This window comes from Nelumbo nucifera, chromosome 1, assembly GCF_055504915.1.
Source record: "Nelumbo nucifera cultivar China Antique chromosome 1, China Antique-T2T, whole genome shotgun sequence".
NCBI lineage: Eukaryota > Viridiplantae > Streptophyta > Magnoliopsida > Proteales > Nelumbonaceae > Nelumbo > Nelumbo nucifera.
Window position 1 is genome coordinate 26,932,993 of NC_142649.1, and position 14,829 is coordinate 26,947,821.

The window sequence follows — 14,829 nt, forward strand, 5'->3', positions numbered from 1 at the left end:
TTAATACCAAAATTTTAAGTCCAGTGAGAAAAGATGAGCATGAACCCAGCATCCAATTAATAGTTTGCAATAAAGGACGATATATGATTAATTGCTTAGCATCTTAATTAAAAGTTCAAACCCAATATTATAAAATAATAATAATTAACAAGCACTAAACCTAAAGCTGGTCAGGAATCCCAAGATGAAGCTTTGAGAAGTAAAAGGGGACATGTCACGAACCACAACTAGTGAAATTAATGAAGAAGAAAAGAAATACAAACACAACCAAATTAAGAACTATGCTTCCATCAAACCTTCAAACTAAATTTAAATTAAACAATTGCAGGGAAAAAGATAAACCCTTTTATTCATGGTTTCTACAGACAAGAAATTTTCAGGCTTCATAGTACTCCATTGATTGGAGATGAGACAAAATCTAATCTAAGGCCAGTTGAATAACTTTTGCCAAACACCCTTGCGGCTATTTAAAGAGTAAAGGCCATCTTCCGCCATTCTCTAGAAACATTGACTGCCGCCTCGATATATATCCCTTCTTGCATGGTATATTTCGAAGCTACCGCTTACCATAGGCCCTCCTGTCTTGTTCCAATCCATCTCACACCAGAAGAGTGTGGTGTCGAACAGGTTGTGATCACCCAAATCGTCATCCCTCGATTTTCAGTGAACGTGGAGGGTCTTCCCAGGCTCCAACACGTTGACCAATATCACCTGAATTGGTAAGTAGAAAGTGAAGGGACGAGAGATTCATCCTATGGACGCCCAAAGATTGCGGAATAAGGGGCGAATTTCAAAAATTTTATCTCTCCCTTCAACTGGGAATCGTATTCCCTATTTAGAAAATCATATTTTCAATGATCAATCTTGAACCATAAACTGAACCAGATCTGAACCAAAAGGAGTGGGAGAGGATTATACCTGATACGGAGAAATACTATCTCCCAATGGAGGTGTTCACGCCCAAGGAATGATCCAAAATCTGCTCCCACTGAAGATGGCGCAGTGAAGGATGGAGCAGAATCAGCAATGTTCTTCAAAAGAACTTGACCCTTCGCAAGAATCAACTGGACGGCTTGTGAGTACAGATCCAACCAATTCTTTCCCAAAAGATTGAGATCAAGATCAAATCTTGATCGCTCCCAAGAACTGGAGATCGAACTGAAGGAATGGCAATGGCAGGAAGGTGGCGGCAGGAGAGAATTCACAGTATGTAGGAAATCTCTCAATCTCTCTTTCTTTAAGAGAAGAATGCTGTTGATGATGTAAAAGGCTGCCGCCCCCTTCCCCTTTTATAATCTCAAAGGGATCAGCTCCTAATCAGATTAGGAGTTGCTAATCCAAATCATATTTGGGTTAGAAGTCCCTTAGTGATAAGGGATAATCCTTATCTTATCTGCAAATCAGATCAGCTGTCTCTTAATCTAATTAGGAGGTTTCCAGATCTAAATCTTATTTAGATCTTGGACTCTCTGAGTGGATAGGGTCTAAGCCCAATCCTTTTAGCTGACCCACTTCAGAATTCGCCCCCTTTAAATGACTGATCAAATCAGCCCATTTCGAAATGGGCTTAAGGCCCATTAAGGTTATGTACTCAAAAAACCTTCCAAATTGCTGCCCAGTTGGGCTTCCTTGTATGGCGTGGGACCCAAGCATTGATCTACACATCAGTCACATGGGTTCAGCCCAGCCTTTGTTACAAGGCCTGGCCGAATGCACTGCTGAAGACAGTGTACCCCCTGAAACCCATCAAATGATCTCTATGGGCCCAACACTTACACTAAGTGGTCCCTGGGCCAAGCCACCTTGTAACACCCAGGGACTGTGGGCAGATGCAAGATTAACCCATCAGGCATTATCCTCAATGGTCTTACACTTAACCTCTCAGCCCATAATGATCATACACTGCCCGACAAGAGAGGACCTCTCCCTCGGCTGCAAGGAACAGTGTTGCACTCTCCACTCATATGGATCCCGGGAATTAAAACCTTCTTGCAAACAATTTAGAAACCATACATATATACTTTTATATCTTATATAAAATATATTTTGCAAAACAAATCTCAACGGTTGAAATCGGCTGCCGGCAGTCTTGGTTTCCATCAGTGAGAGTGCATCCCCGATCATTACCTTTGTCCGACAAAGGGGCTGATCCTGTCACTATGATCACCCACTCAGATGAATTCTCGGACTGTCCCAACATACCCAGGTTTTGACCCCCGCTAAGGATCTCACTGATTGGTACATCAAAGACAGCCCAATCCGACACCTAGTGTAGTATCATAATCGAGTCTAGGGGTCGGGTGTAACTTTCCAGTTTTGCCCATCAATCTCCAAGGTCCAGGGCAATACTGGAAATCTGGTCCAGTTCAAAGATTCAATTAATCCTACACTGTATGTGCCTAGGGTCTCACCCTGGCAGCTGAGACAGGCCACCCCAACCGACTTGGTGGCACCACAGTGTCAGCCTTGTCAGGATAGGTCTCCCCAGACCGACCCACTGGCTGTGAACATTCTAAACTAACACGAGTCTCATTAAGTGTCCAGTTTAAGGGTATTACACAGAAACATACCAAGGGAAAATGAATCAAATATGTATCTTTATTCATTTACAATAAACTCATAAAGTACATCATTCTGATTGAAGCTAAGGGCATACAAAACTGTCTAACAGAAAGCTCCCGATACCATTGATGAATGGCTCAAACTGAGCACTATTATCATCGCCATGGCTACAACAGGCATGAAACTCCAATAGCGGAACTGACTACCCATTTTCGATCTCTTGGTGATCTATCTTTGCAAAACTTGGCAATTTATATATAGAGAGAGAAAGAGAGAGAGATAATTAAGAGAATTTAATAGTTGACAAAGGACATTAATTAATTAGGTTGTAAGATTTGACACAGTAGGAATAGTAGTTCTGGTGAGTAACCCGTCTGATGAGTCCTATACTGTGTTCATCACATCAGTCATTGGTTGGAAAACTTTCGACCCAATTGAGAGGTGAACATGTTAGGGTTCACGGTTCCCATCCAACGTGAATGCTGCCACTGGATCATATCACTCCTAGAAATTAAGTCAAACAAGACAAGTATGCTTGTCTGTCTGTTGTTCTATTAATTCCTTAAAAGAAGGAAACCGTCCCCGCATTGTTTAGCTTCCATGCATGTATGGAAGTCATGAATAATCTGTAGTCTTTATAAATAACTTACATTGTATTAAGGGCTGCTCAGGTACAGAGTGGATCATCTGTATCGATTCTATTATAAACATTCAAAACCGAACCAATCACTAATCAGGATTATGGGTGGATCTGAATCAAAGTCGAGTTGAACATTTGACCATTTCAACTTAGCTAGGTAGAAAAACTTGAGGTTCGAGTTTGGGTTCAGGCTTTGTATAAAAAAATAAAAAATTATACATATAAAAAGTTAAAAATATTTATTACTATACATATCAAAACTAAAGATATTATATATAATATAAGCTCAATTAGGTTTATGAAGCTTCACAAACCAAAGTTCATTGGTCTTGATTAGTAAACAAGCTTATATATTGGGTTTTTCATGAGTCAATTTCAAATAACTTGTGAAAAAATCAGTTCATGTCCATCCCTAATAAGGATAATCGCGTCTGACTCGATCAATCTTCTCTGCTAAAATGCAGGCAGGATGTGGTTACCATACGCACAAGTGCTTTTGTATTTGTGGCTCTATTGATTCATTTTGCAGCATTGCTCCTTGGATTTTTACAATAGTAGATTCTATATTTCTATTCCTTTTTTTGCTTTGCTTTGATTCAATATGTAGAAGAATCAACCATCTTAACAAGGAAGAGGAGGGGATAGGATGGGGAACTGTATTAAGAATATTCCACATTTCTGTTGTAGGTAGGATGAATGTGAACCTAAGATTGCTTGTCCAATGAACACGATATTGTAGTAGACATAGAGATTCCATTGTACCCACATGGCCTCTAGAAAGCAAGAGTCTGAGAGATTTGGGGCTTAAAATTAGTGGCCCCACATCACAATACCTACAGCCTAAGGGTCTCCAAAAACCAAAAGCCCAAATAACAACACCTAATCCAATGTTAGCTAACCTTTGATAATCCATGGAGGTTTTGTCTAACCTTTGATAGTGTTAATCATGTGCAAGTGCTTTTGCCTAATTTTCATCATTCTCCATAGATCCCAGTCCTTCATGTTTCCTATTTCCTTCATCTTTCTAGGCCAGATCAATTTTTTTTTCAATTTTTTCAATTTTAAATTTGGTCAGCTTTACTAATAATCCAGCTAAAAACATTGGTGCCTGATGCCATGAGCTTGTTTTGGACTATCTTTCTTTGGCTTTGGTTTGTAACTAAATTTTGATATGTAGTGGGACAAACTTCAATTATGAGTGCATGTTTTTATTTTCTTATGCAGATATCTCTGTTGGAGGAATGTGGATTTCTTGAAAGGCTCTAGAGGAATTGCACAAGAAAGAGTTTAAAATTGTGAGTGCATGTTTCATGATACTAGTAAGGTCAAGTTGGAATTTTAGTTTTGCACTCTTCCCAAACAATGCCTAAATCTTACACATGAATGGGTGTTATCTTACATATTGTCTGTATTAATTAGACTAATAGCTAGTTACTTCAACCATTTCAAATGGCTAATGCTTTCTGATTTACAATATTAGCTAAGGCTCAGTTTAGAAATAATATAAATACAAAATTTTGCAATGCAAATGCATACAAAATAATACAATTAATTTTGACTCATTGACCTAAGAGTCGTAGCCTCTTATGTGTTTCCTATCTGTAAGTTAGGTTTGGCTTCACTAATGTGTCATATTGGCCTTCAGATTTGTCTACAGTCTACCACCGTGAAGATGTCATCTTTTTTTATTTATTTTGAAGGGTTGGAATTTACCTTGTGTGATCTTACTTTCACAGTAATAGTAATATAATAAAAATATCTTTTCCATGGTTCATGTGCAGAGAAAAGTCTAGCTTAATTAGTAGTTGTGTGGCCAAATTTAATTTGTTTGCTTCGATATATATAGTATTCATTAAATTAATTAGCCATCTGTTTTACTGCCCACACCATCTTTGAGAAAACCATTTACACGTTGATTTCCTAGAAAAGAAAAAGGCCATAGTATGGTTAATGGCATTCGGGGTGACGATGCCAACATGGGTTGGGTCCCCTCTCTTTACCTTTTTCTTCCCTTGTAGAGTAAGCTGGTGCTTCAATACCTCAGCCCAATTCAGTGTTTGGAATCCTTTTTGTCTAAGCATAGATGGTTTATTATAATTCTTAATATTATATTAAAAATATTATATATATATATATAATATTTTAATTTTTATATATAATAATAACTAATTCTTATAATTCTTTATTTTTAAAATATTAAATAAAAAAAAATTTTATATATAATTTTTTATTTTTATAAAACATTTTTTTCTCAAATCAAGCTCGAGCTGAGTCGAGTTTGAGCTTACGAGTTTTTGACTCGAACTGAGTTCGAGCTCAAGACTCTAACTCGAACTGAATTCGAGCTCAAGCCTTGTACTACTTTGGCTCAAATCCACCCTTATTCCCACTTATCAACGGGGCCCACTTAGTGGTAAGTAAAAGGTTCAACGTAAACTGTAATTTAATTTCATTTCTAACATTATCTATCAAAAAACTTTCAGCAAGCTAACTCAGTGCACTGTCAATACACCTGAAAGCGAGACAGGTGTGTTGGTTTACCACCTGTAACAGCACATTTGCCACCTTTTGCAGCACTGTTATCTACCTGAGAAGGGGGACTGAATGTGTTGGTTTGTTACCTGCAAATACTTGTATTTCTACTCTCTCCAAATATTTTGACATAATACCAAATTTGGCATTTTTTTAATACCAAAATTTTTAGTTCAGTGAGCAAAGATGAGCATGAACCCATCCAATTAATAGTTTGCAATGAAGAACGATGATTAATTGCTTAGCATCTTAAAAGTTCAAACCCAATATATATATATATATATATATAACTATAATAATTAACAAGCACTAAACCTAAAGCTGGTCAGGAATCCAAAGATGAAGATTTGAGAAGGGGACATGTCACGACCACAACTAGTGAAATTAATGTAGAATTGAAGAAAAGAAATACAAACACAACCAAAGAACTAAGCTTCCTTGCAACAAACATTCAAACTAAATCTAAATTAACAATTGCAGGGAAAAAGAAAAACCCTTTTATTCATGGTTTCTGCAGACAAGAAATTTTCAGACTTCATAGTACTCCATTTGAGACACTAAATCTAAGGCCAGTTGAATAACTTTTGCCAAACATTCTTGCGGCTATTTAAAGAGTAAAGGCCATCTTCCGCTATTCTCCAGAAACATCACTGCCGCATCGATATAAATCCCTTCTTGCATGGTATATTTCGAAGCTACCGCTTACCATAGGCCCTCCTGTCTTGTTCCAATCCATCTTACACCAGAAGAGTGTGGTGTCGAACAGGTTGTCATAAAAACTCCAATACCAGGACTGAGAATAAGGAATGTAGTGATCACCCAAATCGTCATCCCTCGATTTGCAGTGGACGTGGAGGATCTTCCCGGGCTCCAATATGTTGACCAATGTCACTTCAATTTGTGAGTAGAAAGCTCCCGATACCACTGATGAATGGCTCAAACTGAGCACTATTATCATCGCCATGGCTACAACAGGCATGAAACTCCAGTAGCGGAACTGACTACCCATTTTGGATCTCTTGGTGATCTATCTTTGCAAAACTTGGCAATTTATATATAGAGAGAGAGAAAGAGAGAGAGATAATTAAGAGAATTTAATGGTAGTAAGATTTGACGCAGTAGGAATAGTAGTTCTGGTGAGTGATCTGATGAGTCCTATACTGTGTTCATCACATCAGTCATTGGTTGGAAAACTTTCGACCAAATTGAGCGGTGAACATGTTAGGGTTCACGGTTCCCATCCAACGTGAATGCTGCCACTGGATCATATCACTCCTAGAAATTAAGTCAAGCAAGACAAGTATGCTTGTCTGTCTGTTGTTCTATTAATTCCTTAAAAGAAGGAAACCGTCCCCGCATTGATTAGCTTCCATGCATGTATGGAACTCATGCATCACATGTACTCTTTATAAATGAATTACATTGTATTAGGGGCTGTTCAGGTACAGACTAGATCATCATTATCGGTTCTATTATATATTATATAGGGAACGTTATTTTTTACAATTTTGAGAGGGGGAAATTGGTCAATGGGGTTTTGTTTCTCATTGAACATGAATCTCATGTTCTTTTTTCAGATTTGGGAGGGGACCAAAGAATCTTCTAAGTAGGTAAATAATTTTCCCACCTAGGGAAAAAATTGTCAATACTTGAATGGGACAAAAATGTCCCTTTTAATAATAGATTTTTTCCCAGGAAAAGCTTACCTAGGTAATTACATTTACCTAGGTAAGTAACTTACCAAAAAGCAAACGGGGCCATACATTCAAAACTGAACCAATTACTAATCAAGATTATAGGTGGATCTGAATCAGTCAAGTTGAATATTTGACCATTTCAACTTAGCTAGGCAGAAAAACTTGAGGTTCGAGTTTGGGTTCGGGCTTTGTATAAAAAAATAAGAATTTATACAAATAAAAAGTTAAAAATATTTATTATTATACATATCAAGACTAAAAATATTATATATAATATAAGCTCAATTAGGTTTATGAGCTTCACAAACCAAGGTTCATTGGTCTTGATCAGTAAACAAGCTTATATATTGGGCTCAAACTTGATTTAGACAATTTGAATTATTGATCGAGCTTTCAATGAGTCATCAATCTCAAATAACATGTGAAAATTTCATTTCATGTCCATCCCTAATAAGGATAATCGGGTCTGACTCAATCAATCCTGATTATACCTGACATCTAACCTATGATAAGCAACCTGAACTTCTCTTTTGGTAATACAATGTCAATAAAAATAACATTAACTAGTAAATTATTTATATATATACATATATATATATATATACATACATATGCATATATATAGATAATCAGTTCGGCCAATTTCGTTTGATGAGATAGACGCAACCCATTGATAGTTGTACATTTAAGTGATGGCAAGGACTTTATGCAAAAGAATGACAAAGGTTAGGATCGTACCCGCAAGTCTACTCCTACATGACCCCAAATAGCTAGGTCTATCTTTAAGTAATGGCCTTTTTACAAATGAATTGTACCGCGATATAGGTAGTATGTTGTCCTAGCTAGTAGAGTAGGAGATTACTATGCCACATTTTATATGGATCATCTTATAAGTATTTTTTTGGTCGATATCTTGTATGTTTTAGTGTGTTGTTTTTGATCCTATCTTGTTTTTATTATTAGATAAATTGAATTTTGTTGTAGTTTTAGTGGATATTTCTTTATCAAGATAAGTATATATTATTTCTATTATACATATTGCTTATGCAACTTGCATGTGGTTGAACGTGGATTGTACTGGCATATAAAGCTTTTAAAATTTCTTTTTCCTTTTTCTAGGTATTCTATCATTTCTATTTGTGTATTTTGTGAATTGAATACAACTATTAAAGGTGACTTTGACCACATATACAATTCCTCCTATTAGATGCATATATTTAGGGGTGATCATTCTTCGCCTGGCCCAGCCCAGCCTGCAAATTTCTGGGCCTAGCCCTAGGTTTTTGTGTGTAAACCCGGCCTGCATCGAGCCAAGAATTTTTTGGACCAGGCATGGGCCCAACACTTTTAACCCAACCCAGGCTTGGCCCGACTCATAATATAATATAATATATATTTTTAAATTTATATTATAACATTATATTATATATGTTATATATACAAGTTAAATGTTTACTTTTTATGTAAGATATAAAAGTTTTAAGTTTTAACATATAAATAAATATTAATTAGTTCACACATGTCAATACTTGTGTGAACACTTAAGCCAATACAAATATATAAATTGTTCTCTTAGGCAAAGCTTTTATATAGATGGAAGGCAAGGCCTTCATTCTCATTGTCTAAGCAATGTGAGACTTGGAAAGACATTCAGTGGTATCACTCAATATTTAGTGTTATTCCAAGTCCCACATTACTAATAATGGGAATGGAGGCATTGTCTTCATCTATAAAAGGATAAGTAAGCTAAGTCAAACCAACTCATAGAATTAAATGAGGCACATGCCTTCTTTTGTACATAAGTTCAAAGCTTAACCAAGCCCAAAAATTACTTTGGATTTGTGCGATATTTTTTTGTATATATTACATTTTATTTAATTTAATTTAAAATAAATAATTAAATAACTAAATTTTTATTATTAGATGTTATAGGCTTGAAAAGCTCGTAAGCCGGCCCAGGCCCATGTAGGGCTGGGCCGGGCCGGGCTTGAGTCTAGGTTAAAGCACTTATCATTAATGCTAAACCCAACCCGACCTGACCCATGATCACCCCTACATATAATTAATTGTGTGTGCATATGGTTGACATGTATGCTTCAATAACACTAATTGTAGTAGAATGATGTAGAACTTTGATAATAATGTAGTACAATCAATGTGTTTGATTGTAATTGATGCCAAATAATGTAGTCAACACCACATAATTTGATGATACATCCTAGTAGTAATGCAAATTAGACTTTTGTTAAAAAAAATGTTTTAATAGATTTACTAGTAATGCAAGTCCAAAGTAGGGGAGTGGTTTCAAGCTGGCTAAAACCAAATGCTTGAAAAGAGATTTAACAAAGTTTTTAATTAGAAGTTTGCTTGAAGTTCAACACCAAAGCCTTTAGGCTCGGTTTGGAAAGAGTACAAATATAAATATGTACAATGCAAATATATAAAAAATAATACAAAATATAAGATTTTGCACTTTGCATATTTGCATTTATACTCCTTCCAAGTTAAGCCTTAGTAAAAAAACACAAGATCTAAAATGTTGGTATAAAGAATTAACAAAATTAAGATTTAAGCAAACAGGATTTGATTGGAACAGAGAGAAGTAAATAATGATTGAAGCCTTATTAGACACATGGGAGAACTATTTGATCGTATAAACTATGAATTTTTTAGAATTTGTTTTTCTTTGGGACCCCTTTGTTTTTAAGCTAACCCTAAGAAAAATAGGTTTCACACCTCCAAGAAGCTTTTCTGCATCATAGTTACGTGGTGTAGAGTCTCCACCCTAGGATGAAGGCCGTGTTGACAGTGGATTAATACAATTCAGCACATGTGTGGCTTATGTAAACACCCCACTATTGTATCTTCTTTGATATATCTTATCCTCCTCTTATGTGTTACACTAAAATGTTGTACTTGTACTTATCTTTGTCTTGTAATCTCTCATCATTATCTTGTATTCTTAGAAAGATAAAGAGCAACTGCTTCACAACAGACCTCGATCTGATCCAGTCATGGCTTTCAATGAATCTCAACACTTAGAGGATACCATTGCAACTTTAATGCTGGTAATCATCTTCTTCAAGGGTGATTTCAAATATCACTAATCTAGTACCCATCAAGCTTGATGTCACCAATCATCTCCTATGAAAGGTGTTGTTTGAACCTATTTTATGTAGCCACTATTTCATGCCCATCATTAATGGTTCTAGTCCAGCTCTAAGAATGATCATGCTTTCGTATCATGGTATGAAAAGGATCAAATGCTTCTGTCTTGGATTCACGCTACATTTTCAACCTCTACCCTACCCTATATGGTGGGTGTCGAGTTTTCAAAACAAGCATGGGACATTCTTGGGTGAAGGTATGCCTCATCAACAGCCCTGCATATTTCAATCATCTATCTGACAACAGTTGTATCGTATATAGAAGGGATTTTAAGTTCTCTAATTAATTAATTAATAATTGTTATTGTGGTTAATTTTCCCTTTTGCAATTAAACAATGGAACATTGGAATGTGAAAATTTTCACCCTTTTTCCCTTTTTCATCCATTCCATCACCTCTTTTTCCATCCCACCAAATTTTTTCCTACAATCTATTTTAATGCCCAAACAAAATCTTTACTATGTAATACAATACTTGCCTTGGCTTCACATATATAGTTAGAGGTGTAATCGGGCTGTGCCACCTGCGGCCCAGCACAATTTTGAGCCATACCAGTCCAATTGGTCATGGGCTGTGCCACGGCACAGTATGATTGTATGGGTCGTGTCAGGCTTGGGGTTTTAGGTCTATAGGTTAGGCCGATATGATCCGTACTGTCATGCCACTACCTATGGCCCGTGGGCTAGCACGGCTCGACCCACAAGCCCGCAATGGGCCAAGCATGACCCGCCCGAAGAATTAGCCATTGGAGACCCCCCCCCCCCCACGACTAGTTTCAATTTTTTGGGGTTTTTTTACAGAAATACCCCCAATAGCTATAAACAGCTATATGGGGGAGTATTTATGCATTTTGGCTTTGGGGGAGATAAAATGACAACAATGCCCCCAACAACTATATAACAATTAGTTTAGGGGGTATTTAGGGAAAGTGATAAATTACTTTATAATGACCAAAATACTCCTCCTAATAATTAAAAACAACTAGTTTTTAGGGTATTTTGGAGAATTAAATTATTTTCAATTCCTATAAATAGCTTTACCCTCCACCATTCTCATCACACCAATTCTCATACTCTCTCAAATCTCAATCTCTCATACATCATACATTCATACTTTCACATATACTCTCATACTCTCTCTATTCTCCAATTCTCAACTTGATTCAAGTTTCAATAAGAAGAAGGCTTGTTTGGGTATCTCAAGTTAGCATTTTGAGAGATTCAAAAATTTCAACCATTGAAATCAAGTTGAGATTCCGAATCGGCAATTCGGGTAAGTGTAATTAAATTAAATTTTGTTTTTTTATAATTAAAAAAATGGTCAGCTCCTCCTCTCACTCTTAACACCAATTCCCTAACGTGGTTAATGTCGACGACGTCGATATTCAATCATAATATGATAGTGTTAGCACCGATATGGATGCTGCTAATATTGTTGACATTCTCACCCCTAGTACTACTGCTAGAGGTAGGGGAAAGAAAAAGGAGAACATTAGGTTGATTAGCCCGATTTGGACAATATTTAAAATAGAGGAAGTAGAGGGGAAGGAAAAGAGAGTCATTTGTTAAAAATGTATGAGTGACTTTAGCTACAGTAGTAGTGGTGGTACTGACCACTTGGGCAGACATTTGATATGCCATATGATGAAAGAAGAAGAAGAAGGAGAAGAAGTGGAAGAAGAAGGAAAAGAAACATCACAACCACAAATAGGAAGTGATATTTTTGGTACTTTCAAATATTCCCAAGAAAAAATGAAGCAAGAGTTAGCAAAATATATTGTGCATGCTGAAAAACCTTTTTTATTAGCTGAAGATATTAAACTTGAAAATTTTAATGTAGATTTATAAATCAACAATTTAAAAAGTTTCTAGAAATATTATTAGAACATATGCTTTAAATTTTTTTTATTCATATAAACAAAATTTAATTCCTATGTTATCAAATCTTAATTCTAAAATTGCAATTACTTTTGATATTTAAACATCTAGATTTAATATAAGTTATATTTGTGCTACCAATAATTTTATTGATGAAAATTTGTTTTTACATAAAAGAATTTTAAGTTTTACTAGGTTTGAATGGCCACATACTAGCTTAATTACTGATGCGAGTATTTTAAATACTTTACATATTTATGGAATTGGAAATAAACTTTTTTCTGTCAATTTTGATAATGATAGTAATAATGATGATTCAATAACAAATATTTTAAAATCTCAATTAAAACTATGTTTAGATGGTAAATTATTTCATATTAGATGTGCATGTCACATCTTAAATTTATGTATTCAAGATGCTTTAAATATTATTTCTCATCATATTTCTAAAGTTAAAAAATTATATAATATATATTAAAAGTTTTACAGCAAGAAAACAAGAATTTAAATATTTATGTCAAAATTATGGTTCAAAATATAAACATTTTGTATTAAATGTTCAACATAGATGAAATTCTACCTATTCTATGTTAGAAAATTGTATTGTTTACAAACAAATTCTTACTGATTTTTATAATGCAAAAATACCACACGATATGATATTTGAGGAAGATTGGGAAATGACAATTTATGTAAAAGATTTTTAACAAATTTTTTATGATGCAACTAATGAATTTTCGGGTGTTTATTACTTAAATAGTTGTCTTTTAGTTAATTAATTATTTATGATTAGTGAATGTTTTGCAAAATATAGGAGAAATCCACAATTTCAAAGTATTTTTCAAATAATAAAAAATATTAGGAGAAAATTTCTCCCCTTTATTGCTTAGCTACAATATTAGATCCTAGGATTAGGAAAGATGGCTTAGAAGTTTTACTTGAATGATATTGTGAAAATATGAATATTGAAATTCGAAATAAAAAAGAAGAAATTAATAGTTTATTATTTAAAATGTATAGTTTATATGAATCTTAAGTGGTAGGGCATAGGAAATCTTGTACAGGTGCAAGTTCCACTTCTGAAATAGTTAGTTCCAATAGTGGAAAAGATAAAATTTGGTCTCTAATAAATAAGATGCAAAAATCTTCATTTGCAAGCAAGTTTTTCTACTTTAGTTGATTCTTGGGATTCAGAGGAATGAGGTAGTTTTGATATTTTAGCTTGGTGGAAAGGACATGAAAAAAAAAAAACTATCGAGTCATTTCCATCGGAGTCTTGTTTTAGTGCAAGTACTAGTGTGTTGAACAACAAGAGAAGTTGCATGAATGATGAAAGTTTGGAGATGTGCATTTGCCTTAAAGATTGGTCGGATGGCTGAGGATAGATTTCAAGGCAAAGGAGGCATGAAATTATACCTAATGTTTCACCTGAAGCAGATGACGAAAATGCAAGTGGAGGTGGAACTTGAAGAAAAATGATGAAGTCAATTTTTTTTTGTGTACTCAATATTTCAACTATTGTATTTTTTCAATTTTATTTAAATTAGTTGTTATTTTTTCAATAATGTAATTTCTTTTTATTTCCAATTTATAATTGTATTATATTTTTTTATATTTTATTCCATTTTCTATATTTCATTCATCCATTGACTATTGTATTGTTCAAATTCAAGAAATAAAATTCCTATTTTTTTTCCAATTTGTTGTCCAATTTGTATTTTGTTAAGTATTTAAGTATATTTTTTTATTTATTTGTTAGATTTTTTATTTTTCCAATTTGTTTCCAAAGATCAAAGGAACCAAGGAAAATTAAGTATTTTAGTTTTAGTGCTTACTTAGCAAAAAAAAAAAAAACAAAAAAGTTTGGCCTAGTTCGGCCCAAGCCCAAAGGCTTGACTTGTAGCCTAGCCTAACATAGGCTAGGCCCACGTGTGACACAACCCACAACCTGTCCAACCCAAGCTTGTGTCACCCAAGCCTGTGGCACGGCACGACCCAACATAGGCTTGCACGGGCTTGGAACGTGGAACATGCCAGGCCGACCTCCCAAAGTATCTTAGGGGAGGGAATCATGACCTGATTTACACCTCATACATCGTACCATGTGAAAAAACCAAACCATCCATTTTTTTTTTCTCATCTGAGTCCTCTCCCCCTCTTTTCCATTTGTTTTCTTCTCTTATCACCATTTGTATCTTTATTACATGATGATGATATTTAAGTTGGCTTTACCTCGATACCACTAAAAAGTTGAACCAATGTTCTGGTGATACATGGTTTTCATGATTTAATGGTTTAACCATCGATTAACTAATATAAATTTAACCCAATGAGCATTCATGTTTTCTATCTGG

General features: G+C 35.0%; 1 protein-coding gene across 1 annotated transcript; it reads right to left on the minus strand.

Moving 5' to 3' along the window:
- Positions 1 to 6,365: 6,365 nt before the first annotated feature.
- Positions 6,366 to 6,743, minus strand: LOC104609697 (S-protein homolog 5-like). Its single transcript, XM_088889401.1, has one exon. The coding sequence runs from the start codon at positions 6,741 to 6,743 to the stop codon at positions 6,366 to 6,368; it is 378 nt and encodes a 125-aa protein (XP_088745527.1).
- Positions 6,744 to 14,829: the final 8,086 nt, after the last annotated feature.

What these genes read in the sequence shown, in the direction of transcription:
- LOC104609697 (XM_088889401.1), bottom strand. Translation starts at nt 6,743, where the DNA reads ATGGGTAGTCAGTTCCGCTACTGGAGTTTCATGCCTGTTGTAGCCATG.